This window comes from Bos mutus, chromosome 8, assembly GCF_027580195.1.
Source record: "Bos mutus isolate GX-2022 chromosome 8, NWIPB_WYAK_1.1, whole genome shotgun sequence".
In the NCBI taxonomy this organism is placed as follows: domain Eukaryota; kingdom Metazoa; phylum Chordata; class Mammalia; order Artiodactyla; family Bovidae; genus Bos; species Bos mutus.
Window position 1 is genome coordinate 67,656,628 of NC_091624.1, and position 18,161 is coordinate 67,674,788.

The window sequence follows — 18,161 nt, forward strand, 5'->3', positions numbered from 1 at the left end:
TGCTGAAGCCTGGCTTGGAGAATTTTGAACATGACTTTACTAGTGTGTGAGATGAGTGCAATTGTGCAGTAGTTTGACCATTCTTTGGCATTGCCTTTCTTTGGAATTGGAATGAAAATGGATCCTTTCCAGTCCTGTGGCCACTGCTGAGTTTTCCAAATTTGCTGGCATATTGAGTGCAGCACTTTCACAGCATCATCTTTCAGGATTTGGAATAGCTCCACTGGAATTCCATCACCTCCACTAGCTTTGCTCATAGTGATGCTTTCTAAGGCCCACTTGACTTCACATTCCAGGATGTCTGGCTCTAGGTGAGTGATCACATCATCGTGATTATCTGGGTTGTGAACAGTTCTTCTGTATATTCTTGCCACCTCTTCTTAATATCTCCTGCTTCTGTTAGATCCATACCATTGCTGTCCTTTATCAAGCCCATCTTTGCATGAAATGTTCCCTTGGTATCTCTGATTTTCTTGAAGAGATCTCTAGTCTTTCCCATTCTGTTGTTTTCCTCTATTTCTTTGCATTGATCACTGAGGAAGGCTTTCTTATCTCTCCTTGCTATTCTTTGGAACTCTGCATTCAGATGCTTATAGCTTTCCTTTTCACTTCTCTTCTTTTCACAGCTATTTGTAAGGCCTCCTCAGATAGCCATTTTGCTTTTTTGCATTTCTTTTCCATGGGGATGGTCTTGATCCCTATCTCCTGTACAATGTCACGAACCTCCATCCATAGTTCATCAGGCACTCTGTCTATCAGATCTAGTCCCTTAAATCTATTTCTCATTTCCACTGTATAATCATAAGGGATTTGATTTAGGTCATACCTGAATGGTCTAGTGGTTTCCCCCACTTTCTTCAATTTAAGTCTGAATTTGGCAATAAAGGAGTTCATGATCTGAGCCACAGTTAGCTCCCGGTCTTGTTTTTGCTGACTGTATAGAGCTTCTCCATCTTTGGCTGTAAAAAATATAATCAATATGATTTCAGTGTTGACCATCTGGTGATGTCCATGTGTAGAGTCTTCTCTTGTGTTCTTGGAAGAGGGTGTTTGCTATGACCAGTGCGTTCTCTTGGCAAAACTCTATTAGCCTTTGCCCTGCTTCATTCCATATTCCAAGGCCAAATTTACCTGTTATTCCAGGTGTTTCTTGACTTCCTACTTCTGCATTCCAGTCCCCTATAATGAAAAGGATATCTTTTTTGGGTGTTAATTGTAAAAGGTCTTGGCGGTGGCCAAGAGGAGCAACCCCACTTCCAAACAGCGGTAGTTGCATGGGCACAGGAGGGCCTAGAGAAGCTACTCCACGTTCAAGGTTAGGAGGCGCAGTGGTGAGGAGATACCCCTTGTCCAAGGTAAGGAGCAGCAGCTACGCTTTGCTGGAGCAGCCGTGAAGAGATACCCTATGTCCAAGGTAAGAGAAACCCAAGTAAGACGGCAGGTGTTGTGAGAGGGCATCAGAGGGCAGACACACTGAAACCATAATCACAGAAAACTAGTCAATCTGATCACATGGACCACAGTCTTGTCTAACTCAATGAAACTAAGCCATGCCGTGTTGGGCCACCCAAGACGGGCGGGTCATGGTGGAGAGGGCTGACAGAACGTGGTCCACTGGAGAAGGGAATGGCAAACCACTTCAGTATTCTTGCCTTGAGAACCCCATGAACAGTATTAAAAGGCAAAATGATAGGATACTGAAAGAGGAACTCCCCAGGTCGGTAGGTGCCAAATATGTTGCTGGAGATCATTGGAGAAATAACTCCAGAAAGAATGAAGGGATGGAGCCAAAGCTAAAACAATGCCCAGTTGTGGATGTGACTGGTGATAGAAGCAAGGTTCGATGCTATAAAGAGCAATATTGCATAGGAACCTGGAGTGTTAGGTCCATGAATCAAGGCAAATTGGAAGAGGTCAAAGAGGAGATGGCAAGAGTGAACGTCAACATTCTAGGAATCAGCGAACTAAAATGGACTGGAATGGGTGAATTTAACTCAGATGGCCATTATATCTACTACTGCGGGCAGGAATCCCTTGGAAGAAATGGAGTAGCCATCATGGTCAACAAAAGAGTCCGAAATGCACTATTTGGATGCAATCTCAAAACCAACAGAATGATCTCTGTTTGTTTCCAAGGCAAACCATTCAATATCACAGTAATTCAACTCTATGTAGACTCTGGCCTTCCCCAAACCTGAGTCAGCATAAGCTTAGCCAGATCCCCAGGTGATTCTTATACACATTAAAGCATATGTATACCAAAGTATATGTATGTTAATATATACTTATATGTATATAAGTATCTTGGGCTTCCCAGGTGGCTCAGTGGTAAAAAATCTACCTGCCAATGCAGGAGACACAAGACATGTGGGTTTGATCCTGGGTTGGGAAGATCCCCTGTAGTATGGCAACCCACTCCAACATTCTTGCCTGGAGAATTTCACGGACAGAGAATTTCACGGGCAGACTACAGTTCATCGGGTTGCAAAGAGTTGGACATGATGGAGTGCATGTACGTGCACATGTGCACACACACACACACACACAAGAATATTAATGTATACTTGTGTATATATATATATATATATATACAAGTATATGTATACTTGTATATGTATACAAGTGTATATACATATATAAGTATTTAATATGCTTATCTAATTAGAATCACCTATTAATAGTGTTCAAGAGGACTGAAGCGGCCTGCTCCAGCCAGCCCTCCTGTCACAGATAACCATCACGGGGCTGGAGCCAAGGGTGCAACTGGATGTGGCAGGTAGGTCCGAGAATTTCTTGGTTGACACAGGGGCTACCTACTCTGTCTTCATCTCCTACTCCGGAGCCTTCTCCTCCCAAACCTGTACCATTTTGGGTGCTACAGGAAAAGCAACTACTAAAAGATTCACCCGAGCACTTCTTTGTTGCTGGGATGGACAAATATTTTCCCACCAGTTTCTGGTGGTCCCTGAGTGTCCTACCCCCTTATTGGGAAGAGATATACTCACTAAACTGGGGACCACCCTTGTGATGGGAAGTTTTTCAGCCCCTAGAGCTCTACAGCTCCTGGTTACTACTGAAGAACCCATTACACCTTCAATAGAGAGGGACCAAAAACTATGGGAAGACAAAATTAACCCCCAGGTGTGGGATCAGGGGATTCCTGGACAAGCCTACCAAGCTGAACCGGTCATCATTGTCCTCCGAGATCCCACTCGGTTTCCTAACCAGAAACAATATCCTCTCAAAAGAGAGGCTCGGGAGGGACTACAGCCTTTAATAAATAAATTCCTTGCTTGTGGGCTACTGGTCCCTACCAGTTTGCCATGTAACACCCCAATCCTTTCAGTAAAGAAAAAAGACGGAACCTGGTGAATGGTTCAAGATCTCCGAATCATAAATGAAGCTGTAGTTCCCCTCCATCCCACAGTACCCAATCCCTATGTAATCTTGGGAGAAATCCCACCCAGTGCCAAATAGTTTACTGTCTTGGATCTCAAAGATGCATTTTTTTGCATACCACTGGCTAAAGAATCCCAATACCTTTTTGCCTTTGAGTGGGAAGCCCCAGGAGAAAAACACCAACAGATGACTCGGACAGTATTACCTCAGGGGTTCAGAGATAGCCCCCACCTGTTTGGGCAGGCCCTTGGCCGGGATCTCCTAGATCTGGACCTGGGACCTAATGGGAAAATATTACAAAATGTAGATGACCTACTAATCTGCTCTCCAGATGAGAAAAGTGCCCAACAACATGCAATTCAGGTTCTAAACTTCTTGGCAGAAAGGGGATATAAAGTCTCCCATGCTAAGGCACAGATGGTCGAGACAAAAGTCACTTACCTGGGAGTTCAGATTACACACGGGTCCAGGAGGCTGTCCTATGATCGGGTACAAGGAATCCTCCAGTTGCCCTCCCCCACGACTCGAAAACAATTGCGAGCTTTCCTGGGGCTAACTGGTTATTGTAGAATCTGGATACCCAATTATGGTCTAATTGCCCAGCCCTTATATGAAAGCTTAAAGGGACGAGATGATTCAATCCCACTAGTGTGGGGAACTCCTCAAAAAGAGGCAGAGACTACACTAAAACAGGCCTTAACTCAGGCACCTGCCTTGAGGTTGCCAGACCCAGAAAAAGCATTCCAACTTTATGTCCATGAAAGAGAGGGAATAGCCTTGGGAGTGTTAACTCAAAGGTTGGGATCTGAGCCCCAGCCTGTAGCTTACTTATCCAAGAGGCTCGATCCAACTTCCTGAGGCTGGCCCCCCTGCCTTTGAAATCTTGCAGCTATTGCAATCATGATAGAAGATGCTTTAAAACTCTCCTTTGGGGGCAAACTAACTATTTTACCAGCCACCAAGTAAAACAACTCCTAAATGGGAGAGGCCACTTATGGATGTCTGATCAAAGAATCCTCAGATATCAAGTAATGCTGATGGAAAATCCAGGCCTCACTATATCCCCTTGTGAGGTTCTTAACCCAGCCACCCTCCTCCCTACCCCCGAGGGCTCTCTCCTGTTTCACTCTTGTCTAGAAACCTTGGACCACTGGACAAAACCCCGAGAGGGGTTGTCAGAAGATCCTCTGACAATCCTGAGGAAATCTGGTACACTGATGGAAGCAGCTTTGTCTTGGGTGGAAAAAGAAGAGCCGGGTATGCAGTAGTCTCCAATTTTGAGACCATAGAGGCTAAGCCTCTGCCACCAGGTACTTCAGCCCAATTAGCTGAGCTCATAGCCCTGACTCGAGCTTTAGAGCTGGGAAAAGGAAAAAGAATAGCCATTTACACTGACTCTAAGTATGCCTTTCTGGTGCTACATGCACATGCAGCTGTTTGGAAAGAAAGGGGCCACTTGACCACTAGAGGGTCCCCAGTCAAATATGGTGATCAGATTCTTCGACTCTTGGAGGCAGTCCATCTGCCCACTGAGGTTTCAGTCTCCCACTGTAAAGGACACCAAAAAGGGAACACGGAAGTGGCACAAGGGAACCAAGCAGCTGATCAGGCAGGTAGGAGAGCAGCATTACAGAACCATGACCTAATAGGGATTGCCACCTTAGTTCCACAGACTAATTTGCCAGAAACTCCTTCATATACTGAAGGTGAGACTCTTAAAGCTAAGAGCGAGGGCTTTCAAGAAGATCATATGGGGTGGTTCCAAAAGGAGGGACTCCTTTTTCTGCCTGGAAACTTCCAGTGGAAGTTGGTTAACTCCTTACATGCCACTACTCATTTAGGAGAAAAGGCCCTCCAAAGATTACTAGAAAGGTCCTTCAGAGGAACAGGCCTCCAAACAACTATAAGACAGATGGTCTCCTCTTGTCCCACTTGCCAATTAAACAACCCCCAAGGAGCTCGAAGACCCCAGCTGGCCCAGCCCATCCAACGACATGGGGCCTACCCAGGAGAGGACTGGCAGATGGACTTCACCCAGATGCCAGTTTCTCAAGGGTATAAATACCTATTAGTCATGATAGATACATTCACAGGATGGATTGAAGGCTTTCCCACCTGGACTGAGAAGGCTGAGGAGGTGGTGGTCTGCCCAGGTCATTACAAAGTGACAATGGGACATCATTTACTTCTAAGGTCACCCAAGGGGTCTCTAAAGCATTGGGCATTACTTATTATCTCCATTGTGCCTGGAGGCCTCAGTCTTCAAGAAAAGTAGAAAGAGCCAATCAATTCTTAAAATCAGCGATAAAAAAGATAACCCAGGAGACCTCCCTGGGATGGAAGGAGGCTTTACCAATAGCTCTCCTCCGCACCCGCATTGCCCCTAAGGAACAGGTTGGTCTTAGTCCTTATGAGATGCTATATGGGAGACCTTTTGCTTATGTCAATGACCTCTTCCTAGATCCAGAGGTTCAGACCCTCCAGTCTTATACCATGGCCATTGGGCAATTCCAACAGGATATATGCTTGTGGGGTATGAACCAGGACCCAAAAGATTCTAAAGAGTCACCACTATATGCTCCAGGAACTCAAGTCCTAATTAAAGTCTGGAAAGATGGGTCCCCAAAGGCTCAACTCCAGCCCACATGGAAGGGCCCCTACCCTGTAATACTTTCTACCCCCACAGCAGTCAAGGTACCAGGACATGACTCCTGGATTCACTACTCACGAGTCAAGCCATGGAAGAAAACAGAAGAGGACACTCAGTACACCTGTGAGCCCCTGGGAGATCTCAGATACCTATTCAGAACTACCAATGAGTGTTATTCTAATGAACACCCCCCAAATCTGGTTTCTGGGGATAAGATTTCTCAGGATAACTCTAAGAAGCCAACACAGCTTGACAGAGACTGTACTCCAAAACAGACAGGAGATAGATCTTCTGATCCCTGAACAAGAAGGGACTTGAGCTATCCTGGCGATGTGAATTTAAAATTGACTAATGTCCCTACTAGTCCTTGTTATGCTATATTGATGATGCTTATGATTATTCCATGTACTGTCAATTGTCTAACCTGTTTTGTCTCTGCCCAGGTCAACCAGCTACAACATGCAGTGCCAGTTCAACAAAGATATAAAACTACAGCTGACCACGGAAAATATCACACACCCTTGGACACCGCTATAAGGACTCTGAGGCTTGAGACTAACAAGAGGGAGAGGCCCAATACCCCTCGCCGCCCCAGTTCAGCAGGAAGTAGCCAGAAAGACCTCGACGCCCCTAATCCCAAAGAATTGGGCCTCCCATCTCTTGAGGGGGGAACGTTAGGTAGGTAGAATAGGGAAAAGGAGTCCAAAATGGCTGTGGCTAAAAGACAAGGAAGGTCCGAGGACCAGAGTGAAGACTTCAGGCAGAACAAACAGCACTCCTGGCTAAGCCCAATTTGCATAGGGCAGGCCCAGGTGGAGGAAAAAACATATAAAAGGAGGAGCCAAAGCGCTTTCTGATGGACTCTCTCTCCTGCGTGCGTGCGCTCTTTTCTCTCTCTCTCTCTTTCTCTCTCTCTTTCTCTCTCTCACTCTCCTGCTATCTTCTAAATAAAATAGAGCTGTAACATTGATTTGCCTAAGAGCTGTAGCACGGTTTGTCCAAGACCTGAGAGCTGTGACGCGCCGAGGGCTTTAATGTCCGTTGCTCCAAATCTTTGTTGTGACGAGACAAAGAACCGAGGAACATACACTCGCGTGACAATAGGAAGCTTTTTAAAACTACAGGCCTACATAGAAATAATTAAGGTCAGTCTCTGGGAGTAGTCCCAGTCATGGTATGCTCACCAAGGCCCCCAAGTGGTTCTGATGTGCAGTCTGGGTTAGAACCACTGATCTAACTCTTCTGGCCTGCTCTCTTTGTACTACTGGGCTTATATTGCTGATGCTTTTAAGAACCTGTCTGCAAAGAGGCCTGCAGATCTAAGGTGGCATGGAGGTCTGTAGCTAGAGGAACCATCTGTTTTGGTGTGTTGGGGATAGTCTCAACATAGTGATTATCAGTGCCCCCATTTCACTCTCAGAAGTACTGTAGTTTAGATGATAAATTATATGTTCTTCCAACATAATACAAAAGGGCTCTGGGCTTTATATTTCTAGATTATAAAGTCATAATAAGAACAGGTAGAAGAAAATATCAGATAAATTCAGTGTAGAGACTTCTGGTACTTAGATATTAGCTTTTAAAATATTCTATGTACAGCTTATCAGAAATACATACATACATTTCCTCAATTTGTAAGGAGGGTTAGAGAAAATATGTCTCCTTCAAGAGACTGGGTGGGGTGGGGCATGGTTATATTCTGCAATTGAAGTACCAAAGCCAGCTGCTGATTAGTAGGGAGCTGATTATCAGCCTGTGATTACCCCAGGACTTAGCAAAACTTCTTCCTTTTCCTTTTGGATCTTTAATTGTTCATTAGCTACTCCACCCTCAGGCTCAAAGGGACAAGGAAAGAAGTTAAAAAAAGGTTAATCTAGTGGCAGAGATAATAAACTTGATGGGAAAGAAAATGGAAACAACTGGACTGTTTCTGGTTACCTGTGAATTTAAATTAGTTTGGCTCATCCCTTTTTCCAAATTATTCCCAGCTGGTGTGAGGGTTCATTGAAGCCCTACTGATTGCCAGTAAAATTAAAGTAATCTTGTATTTTTAAAACTATGTAATCTTCCAGAAATAGGACTTGGAAGCTTTCTCTCCTCATTTACCAAGGGCACAGGGTGAGGGCAAGGCAAGCGCCTCCTCATCTCCTCAGAGCCCTCCCCACCTTCTTCTCCCCTCACTATCAACCCACAGGTGTATATACACAGAATTTTTTAATCTGATGCAGATAAAAGTTATTTTATACAACTTAAGACAAATGGTATAATTACTGTTAGACAAAAGGACCCAAATGGAAAATCTACTCACAGGAGGAGAGACTTGTGTGCATATAGATTGTATCACAAGTTTTCCTAGTTGCATCACCAGCATAGTTATGAATACTTCCACAAGGCAACCACAGCATAAATGTTTAAAACATGTTCTGTTCACATGTGTTTAAAATGTCTGGAAAAGAAACTATCCACATGCAAAGTAAAAGAGCCAGATGCCGATAAGTTAGTTAAAGCGAACTCGTTGCATGTGCACTTAGTCGTGTCCAACTCTTCGCAGCCCATGGACTGTAGCCTGCCAGGCTCCTCTGTCCATGGAATTTTCCAAGCAAGAATACTGGAGTAGGTTGCCATTTCTTACTCCAGGGGATCTTCCTGACCCAGGGATCCAACCTGGTCTTTTGCATCTCCTGCATTGGCAGGTGGATTTTTTTTTTTCACCACCATGCCACCTGGGAAGAACTCTTGTTGAATAACAACAATAAGGGAATCTTCTTACTAAATAACTTAAATGGAGATAGTATTAAATTAGGGTGGGTAAAACATCAAAATAAATACCTGTTGAATTAAAATAAGAGTATCAATAGAACCTCTATAGATTAGAGAGGTACTTTTGTAGGCTTCTGAGTGCAAGGAGAGGGTGGATGGGGGCATCTGTTCTCTGCTTTCCAGGCTGTAAGTCAGAACAAGCTAGAAGGATGGAAGAGGTCTCTGTGACTGAGAAAGCATCACAAGCTGGTGTTGCCTGGCCAACCTGGACCAGTAATAATCTTAGCAGCTGGAGCAGAAGGTCTTATCTTTGATCTCTGTTAACAGTTAACCACAGGCTTTTCCTTCCAGAGCTCTTGGAAGGCAGAGGCAAGTGGTCCTGGAAAGCAATGCTGGAAGGGGGCCCCGGGTGGTTAAAATTAGATGCCGAGGTACAGTTAGCAGTAATTGAGCCAGGTGGGCCTGCAGAGAAATGCTGTTTCCTTTTCCTTAGGGGATTAGATGTCTTTTAAAATCTACTCTACATTTTATCTTGACTGAACTGTATCATGCAATATGGCTGAAGTTGATGAGTCAATGAAGTCTATTGTTTGAATAAGAAAATCTATTTTTAAGCTAAAATGTTTAGCTAGATCGTAAGTTTAACATTCTGAGGCCCATCTAGCAAAGACTGAGAAAATCCTCACTTAGGATTAGAAAGGGAACAGCAGTCATGAGACGAAAACCCGTATCAGTGAAAGGATTTCTAAGTCATTCAAAATGGCAAACTTTTTAAACCAATGGAATGGATAATAACATAGCCATGGCGACTATAACCAGCATTACTTATGTTTTTATTTTTTTTTACCCACAGACTGATGTAGATACTTACCACAATCCTCTCGCAGCAGGCCTGTGATGGCTTTCAGTTTCAAAGGAAGCCTTAGAAAGACTAGCACCACTTGGCTTTGTGGGACTACCTCAGAGAGACACTCATATGTGCATAGGATTTTTTTTACACACGTCTAATGGCCTAGACATCATACTTCTGCACTTGGTGCAGAGGTAAATAAAAATAAGCAAACATCATAACCACTTACTCCAAGCAAATAGGGAAAAGAATGTTGAGAAAAAATAGCCTCGAGTCAGAGTGAGTCAGAGGCCTTGAGTCAGAGTGAGTCAGAGTTGGTGACGCCAGGAATATCATTCCTCACCCTGTACGTAGCTCTGGACTTTCAGGCCCTCACTTTAATCTCACTTCCCAACATGAAATGTAGAAGAGTTTTATATGGAATTTTTATATGGCCTCCAATTCTTGCACGATTAGGTACTATCTTGCATGAAAAGTACTCACTAACAAATTATGTTGGCAGACAGTGGCACATCCCTGCATGAAAAGTCTGGGATCCTGAGAAGGAAAGGCCAGAGTCTCAATGCTGGCCCTGCGCTCTGCCCTTCACACTCTCAGTGATCCCAACAATAGCTCTCGGTCTCCTGTTTTAGATAATTTTACTCCAGACAGATCTACTGGTTACAGGGTCAGGTGTAAGAATCTATGGTATCATTTTTATAAAATTCTTTGAGATTCTCCAAAGAAAGAGGCATTTTTTTTTTTTTTTAATTAAAAACCACTAAATTACTGACAAAGAAAGATAACCCTTCCTGGTATTTTATTCCTTCTAGGGCACAAATTTGGCAAATTATAACCAAAAATTCTGGGCATCACTAAACTGAGAAGCAATGAGTTTTTTTTTTTGTTCCTCTCCTTCTCCACAAAAGAAGCGTTGCAGAGGGAACCAGTGATTTAATCGCAAGGAACCATCTCATCAAGGATTCTGCTTCAAAACCCAGGTTAAACTAGAGATCAAGGCAGGGAGAGGCAGCCTGCAGAGTGGCTGGAAGTACCCAACATTAGAGTGGGGGGTTTCTGGTATTACTTAATGTTGCCTGGAGCTTTAACAAATTTGGGAGTGGGGATATGGTTGTGCTGTTGCTCTTCTAAGTGAGTTTTTAATTAGCCCTTTTTTGACAACTTGAGAGGGCTCTGCTAAACTCAGGCCAGCCCAGCTTTGTCAGTGTCCTCCCTGAACTTTAAATTCAGAGCAGCCCTGGCCCCTCTTCTCGTGCTGGGCCAGGCAGCAACCTCAGGGAGGAAGTCCAGGCTAGCACCTGTACTGGCACCTCAAGGTCATCATCCAACTTGGAGCTTTCCAAACACTTGGGAATTGATCATTTAAATGAGTACAGTCAAGGCTCTGAGGAGTTTGACCAGCTTGACTCTAACTCAAAATTTTCTCAACTTATCTATACAAGGTGCCTCTCTTGAGGTCACTACAATCCAAAAACTACAGGACAGTCGGGAAGCAAGTAGTTTGGGAAACGCTGGTCTAAACTCATAGATGCTCAAGAGCAATTTTTCTGTTTCAAACACTGCAATGAAAGAGTTAAATTTGCTTCGAGTCATTCTAAATGTGCCTTTGGCTGGAGCTATCCATATGCCTTTCTAGAAAGCAAAATCACCCTCACTAAAGGCCCACTGGAGCTACTGAAATTTGCCATGAGCGTAAGATACACTATGCTGAGAGTACAGCTCTGTTTTGTTACCTGGGGCTCCTGGTCATGACCGCTGGGATCCCTCTCGTAGCTTTCTGCATATAGTCTGATGGTGGCCCGCACACCACTGGAGGAACTGAGCCGGAAGATGAGCCGAGATGCATCAGAGAAAATGATCCTCAGGCCCTAAGAGCAAGAACATCGAGGATGGATCAGTGAACAAATAATTATACATGTAAAAATGATGAATACTGACTTCGGAGATTAGCATATTTCTATGCTCAGATATGCAGATGACACCACCTTATGGCAGAAAGTGAAGAGGAACTAAAAAGTCTCTTGATGAAAGTGAAAGAGGAGAGTGAAAAAGTTGGCTTAAAGCTCAACATTCAGAAAACGAAGATCATGGCATCTGGTCCCATCACTTCATGGGAAACAGATGGGGAAACAGTGCAAACAGTGTCAGACTTTATTTTTTGGGGCTCCAAAATCACTAATATTAATCATTAATTTAAAATCATTAATTTTAATGAAATTAAAAGACACTTACTCCTTGGAAGGAAAGTTATGACTAACCTAGATAGCATATTCAAAAACAGAGACATTACTTTGCCAACAAAGGTCCATCTAGTCCAGGCTATGGTTTTTCCAATGGTCATGTATGGATGTGAGAGTTGGACTGTGAAGAAGGCTGAGCGCCGAAGAATTGATGCTTTTGAACTGTAGTGTTGGAGAAGACTCTTGAGAGTCCCTTGGACTGCAAGGAGATCCAACCAGTCCATCCTAAAGGAGATCAGTCCTGGGTGTTCATTGGAAGAACTGATGCTGAAGCTGAAACTCCAATACTTTGGCCACCTCATTCAAAGCATTGACTCATTGGAAAAGACCCTGATGCTTGGAGGGATTGTGGGCAGGAGGAGAAGAGGCTGACAGAGGATGAGATGGCTGGATGGCATCACTGATTCGACGGACATGAGTTTGGGTAACTCCAGGAGTTGGTAATGGACAGGGAGGCCTGGCATGCTGCGATTCATGGGGTTGCATAGAGTCGGACACAACTGAGTGACTCAACTCCAAAGATGCTCAGCATCATGACAACTTACAACTGGCTCTCTATACTCACTCCAGTGGGACAATGAGGTAAATCCAGATGCTCCCTGAGGTTATCTATTCATCTCTATTCTGTTTTTGTTGCTTTCTGGTGAATGTTGGGGAGGGTGGGATTAGGAGCAACACTATGAACAGATGCTCAAGCTCCCTTGGTCTGGCAATGTGGAAATCAGAAAGAGGTGGAGGTAACAAGGATGGGGTGATATTTAATGAGTGTCACTGGAGACAAAGTTTTTCTCTTTGGAACCTGCTGGATGCAATCAGGTAGGCAATTTATCTGTTACAGCGAGACAAATTATCCACATCAAAGCTCCCCCATATGATGTTAGACTTGGCTTTAACTTCACCTCCTCTCTGTTTCTGCCCACATTCCCACACTCCTCTGGGATCCATGGAGTCCTACAGTGAAATGCTCAGGGCTGGAGCTTTGGCTGGGTTTTGAGGGTTGCTCTGTGCAACCTCATCCTCTTGGTTCTCTTTTTCCTTCTTGCTCGTAAGACCTGGCCACCAGTATGTGGTGGGGGCAGAGCTGCAGCAGCATCTCACACACTGCCCAGTATTTGACTTTGGCTCAGAACAGCATCCATTCTCTATGCATCTCTTATTAATGGCAGCGACATTTTAAAAAATATGACTGTGAGATCACATTGTGACTTCCGTTGAAGGAAATTTGTTTTCTTGAGACAACTGATAAAGTTATTGTTATAAATAAGCATATTGACAGGGGCCAGAGGAAAGAGAGGCAGGAACAAAATAATATGTCTGGTTGCTTGTTGATTCTGAAAAAGTAGAAGTCTCAGGCAAATTGATAGGAGACATTTTCCCTAAGAAATTTACTTGGAAACTTCTCTGGGTGCTTGTCAAGAATAAGCCATTAATAAAAATATTCATACATGCCACATGAACCTGATTGCTAATCTCTTACCCCTACCCTCATCTGGTGATATTGCTGGGAAACACTGTGATTCCATCTGAGCAGTTTTCTGCTTTTTAAGTTTTGTAAGTACATTTTGTTCCAATTGCAAAGTTAAAAGTTTAATCTCTTTTTGAGTGGTTCAATGTCTGCCACAATTTGTGTAATAACAAGGAGCCGTGTCCCTTCCTGGAATGTGCTTTCCATTGCTCTGTGGCACAAGTTTTGCAAACAGGATAGTTTTGCCCAAGAGTCATTCATGGGCATGTATTTTACAGTGACCCTCGTAGATCTGGTACAGGGCTAAGCCCTGGGTATATGAAGATAAAGACAGTATGTGCTCTCTATGAGCCTAAAATATTCTATTACAATGAGCAAAACTATTTTCTTAACCATCTAGTGTTGCTGGATAAGTGAATAGTTAGGAAATTCTGAATGGAGCAAACAAACCAATTTCTCTGCTACCCAGAAAGTATGATATACCAAATTCTGTACAGACTGATAAATGAAACCTCAAGGGTTGGTTCCACCACTGTATTCATAGCCATGTTTTTAAAAACCTCAAGGTTGAAGCCCTAAAGCACCTCTTGTTGCAGATGCTAAATCAGTTGAAGCCAGCTCTTCTGATGACCTCTTGGACTTAACCCTTTAAGGTAGCTCCATTACACAATTAACCTCCCAAGTAAGTTTATGGCCACTGTGGTTGTTGTTCGGGTGCTGTCTTGTCTGACTCTTTGTGACCCTCTGGACTACAGCATGCCAGGCTTCCCTGTCCTCCACTCTCTTCTGGAGTTTGCTCAAATTCATGTCCACTGAGTTGGCAATGCATTCAAATCATCTCATACTCTGCTTCCCCCTTCTCCTTTTGTCTTCCATCTTTCCCAGCATCAGAGGGTATTTAAGAATTCAGGCCATGATAAACCATCAACATGGTTTATTATCTGCTCATAGCTAAGTCCTTTTTTACAGTGAAATGATGTTTTTTCTGTTGCTGTTTGTTTTTTACCCCTGCGTGTAGCCATATATTTGGCTATACTCATGGAAGTTCGGTTAGAATCTACATTGGGTAGTTTGAAATAGATTTTGCACTTGAAAAGATGTTAAAGGAGTGAATAGCACACATCAAGTTGCTGGAAATAACTCAATGTCAATGTCATCTCTCTTTCCTAAGGAGATCTTAATAGAGAATCCACGTTGCTTTGTTAGACCTCCCAGTGAGGAACGTAAGAATTCTCTTTCTCCACATGGAACCAAAAAAATACGTAGAACGAGTCCAGCTCTGTGCTGCAACAACCTGATAGTTCCATGACTGTTGAGCATCACTTGGATGTACAAATAGTTGTACTGGATTGTTTGGGGGTCTGCACGTTGCTCAGGTGAACTTTATGAATTTGCAGCCTCAGCATGAGCCATGTTCTCTCCAGCATGTATCATCACCTGCTATCAACTAAATAATGAGGCCAAAACCACCACTGACCAAGACTTACCAAGTTTCAAAATGTTCCATAATTCCAACAAAAAAATACCAGTAATATACTTTGCTTTTTATTTATTTATTTTTTTTTAGGTTAAACTCAGGCTTAGTGATATAGTCTGTCAGCCAAATTTGACCTGCCACTTGTTCTTATAAATCAAGTTTTACTGAAACACAGCCATGCCTGTTCATTTCTGTGTTGTCTATGACTGATTTGTGTTACAACTGCAGAGCTGAACTGTTAAGACAGACTGTCTGGCTCATGAGAGCTAAAATATTTACTATCTGGCTGTCTACAGAAAATATTTGCTGACCCCTCATATAACCATTCCATTATCCACAACATGGAATAACTCTACCCTTTCAACTCTACCCTAGAAAATTGAAAATATAACCATATGTCTATGGAAATCCCAGTAGAAAGGAATTATGAGGACTGTTATAAGGGTGTCCTCCAGGTACCCCAACTTCTAGTCACTGTTCATCTGGACATATATTTGGCCTCAATCAACTTACTTCTGATCACCTACTTGTGACAGAAACAGATTTATTAAATTACATTTCAGCTTTAAGTCCTCACTTTTATTGCAGGGTCTGCACGGCAGTTATAAAATCTACTTTTTGCAGTCATTATAGGAGACTGTATGAAGCTCCACATGAGACATCTCCTCAAGAGCCAAGTGTTAGGAAAGCCTTTCCTCCCCTGAGGAACTAGGGGTTTTTTTTTTTTTTTGTCTTTCTGACAACAAGAACTTTATAACTAACCATGGTTCCCTTTTCAATATGGCTGCCAGGATACTTTATGCCAAATTTGAGGTTAAGCCCAAGTGGATCCTTATGATTTGCATAATTATGAGTTTTTCTTCCTCTGTTCTTGACTCTCTACTCTTATTTATATTTTCCCTAGTTTTGATTTCTGTTTCTTATTTATATTCTAACAATTTCATTATGTGTGTGTTTGCTGCCACAAATCCTCTTGAAGAAACAAGGCCTAGGGCAAATGAATAAAATAAGTTCCCTTTAAAGTCTTAACCCTAAAGTGTTGGAATCACTGAATTTTATCTGGGTCCTTTTTTAGCTGATAAACTCTGGGAGGGCAAACCCGTATGTTCCTTGCTCACCATTTATTGATACAGCCTAGGACAAGCCCAGTACGCAGTAGGCCCTCCACTGATACTTGTTGAGTGATTGTCATTACATGTCCCACAACTGGTATGAATGCTGCCAGAAGGCCTCCTTCCACATTTTACAAGGCCAAGTGGAAACACACTCATATTCTCCACTGGTGAACTGGGGCTAACGTATTCGCTCTGAAGGTTAATTGTGAAGGACACTGTGTCTACTCATTCTTCATTTTTAGGGCAAAGATCAGTTTCAGTTAAAAACAATGGAGTTGAACCATGGTAAGTTCTTTTCCGCAGCTGTGTGATCTTGTAAAAATTGTTAGCTAGCCCATTAACTGCAAAACTTAATACATACTGAAATCAGCCAGAGGTCTTTAAAAACAGTGGTACCTGGCTTTCACACAGACATGGTGATTGAGTTTGTATGGGGTGTGACTTGGGCATCGGTGCTGTAAAAGCCCTCCAGGCGATTCTAATGTGTAGCCATATGTGGACACCAGACTAGTAGTCTTTTTTTCTCTGGGTCACCTACTTCATGTATCAAGCGACTGACTATCCTACATGTCAGTCTTAAGGAAGATGCCTTTATGAACTGAGGTTTCTGGCATACACTACCAGCCAACTGGGGTCTTAGGAGGCCGTAACACAGGGACCTAATGAAACATCACGTTGCTGCTGAGTCCTGAAAGCCTCCTCCTAGTGCCTTGTCAGCAGCAGAAGCACCAGAAGCATCTCCTCTTGAGCATCTGACACTAACTTTTTAGCACGATTGCCTAAGGAATTCCTGAAGTACTGAAGGGATCCATGATACCACTGTTACTGCAGCAGCTATAGCAGCTGAAATTTCCATGATGACACAACAGCCACACTCAAAGAAGGGAGAAAGATGCCCTCCTCCATTAGAAGATAATGTTAATTAATGGGATGGGGCATTGCACTTCCAGCCTAGGGTTTTTTCCCCCTTGGAGTGACCATAGCTGTATGCTTCAGTGACCAGGGTAGGTTTTCCCACCTTATCTTTGTCCCAATGAAAAAGAATTGTTAAAGAGCCGCTCCACCCAGAAATCCTTCAATCTGCTTCCAGTTACCTCTATAGTCTTTCTTTTCCTCCCCATATCTGCCCCTTTTTGGTTTGCTCTTGGTGGAGAGTCAGTGTGGAAGTGATACAGGAATAACAACGATAGAGAGAGAACGGGACTAGAATTCTGGCTAGCTTTATCAGCCGGTGGTCTTGAATAAGTCACTTAAGCTCTCCAACCTTTAGTTTCCTAAAAAGTGGATGAAAATAATACAGCCTGGCTTACTGGGTTGTTGTATCAGATCAGAAAATGTATGTGAGAAGTGCTTTAAAAATTACAAATCACTGCTGCTGTAAAGAGAATGTAAAGAGAATTCTTTTTCTTAGGTTAAAACTCTTAGTGAAAATGGTGCTGTGCTCTAATTTGTCCAACTTTACAGATTTTGCAAAAGACTGCTGTATAATGCCTAAATGGCAATGGTTTGTGGTGTAATGCTAAATGTGTGTATATGTGTGTTAGTCACTCAGTCATGTCTGACTCTTTCGCGACCCCATGGACTGCAACCCTCCAGGATCCTCTGTCCATGGGATTCTCCAGACAAGAATACTGGAGTGGGTTTCTATTCCCTTCTCCAGGGGATCTTCCCAACCCAGGGATCAAACCTGAGTCTCCTAGCAATGCTACATATGTATTTTTAAATTGGGCAGTTAAAATTAATTTTATTTTTAAAACTTTGCCATGTCCTCTGAAATCACTACTAAACACACAGATATGTTACCATTTATCTTCTTCATGCTTCCCACTGAATGGCTTTTTGGCCAAAAAAAAAAAACAACAACAACAAAACTCTTTCCTGGTTGGCCAATTTTAGAATTTTAAGGTCCTGAAAGGAAGACCTTAGGGTAATCCAGGCCACTTTCTCCTTTTACTAAAAAAAGGGAGGTTAGAAAACTTGCTCAGGGTCACACAACCAGTAAATGGAGGAGCCAGGGCTTCAGCCTACCCTTTTCTTCTGGCTCCAGGCTTGTAATCTTAGTTGAACCATATGAAACCACTGATAGCCATTCATTGCTTTCATGTGAAATATTTGAACAGTACCTCCTGTGACTTTGTATGGTTCCCCAAAACTGGCACAGAGCTTTACATAGAGTAGGTATCTGATAAATGTTTGATACATGAA

General features: G+C 43.0%; 1 protein-coding gene across 1 annotated transcript in view; it reads right to left on the reverse strand.

Moving 5' to 3' along the window:
• Nucleotides 1–18,161, reverse strand: part of PGM5 (phosphoglucomutase 5) — a 212,700-nt gene that overhangs the window by 35,566 nt on the left and 158,973 nt on the right. Inside the window, exon 10 of the mRNA XM_005900017.3 lies at nucleotides 11,393–11,527. Within this exon, the coding sequence (XP_005900079.2) occupies nucleotides 11,393–11,527 (135 nt within the window). The remainder of the gene's footprint in view (nucleotides 1–11,392; nucleotides 11,528–18,161) is intronic.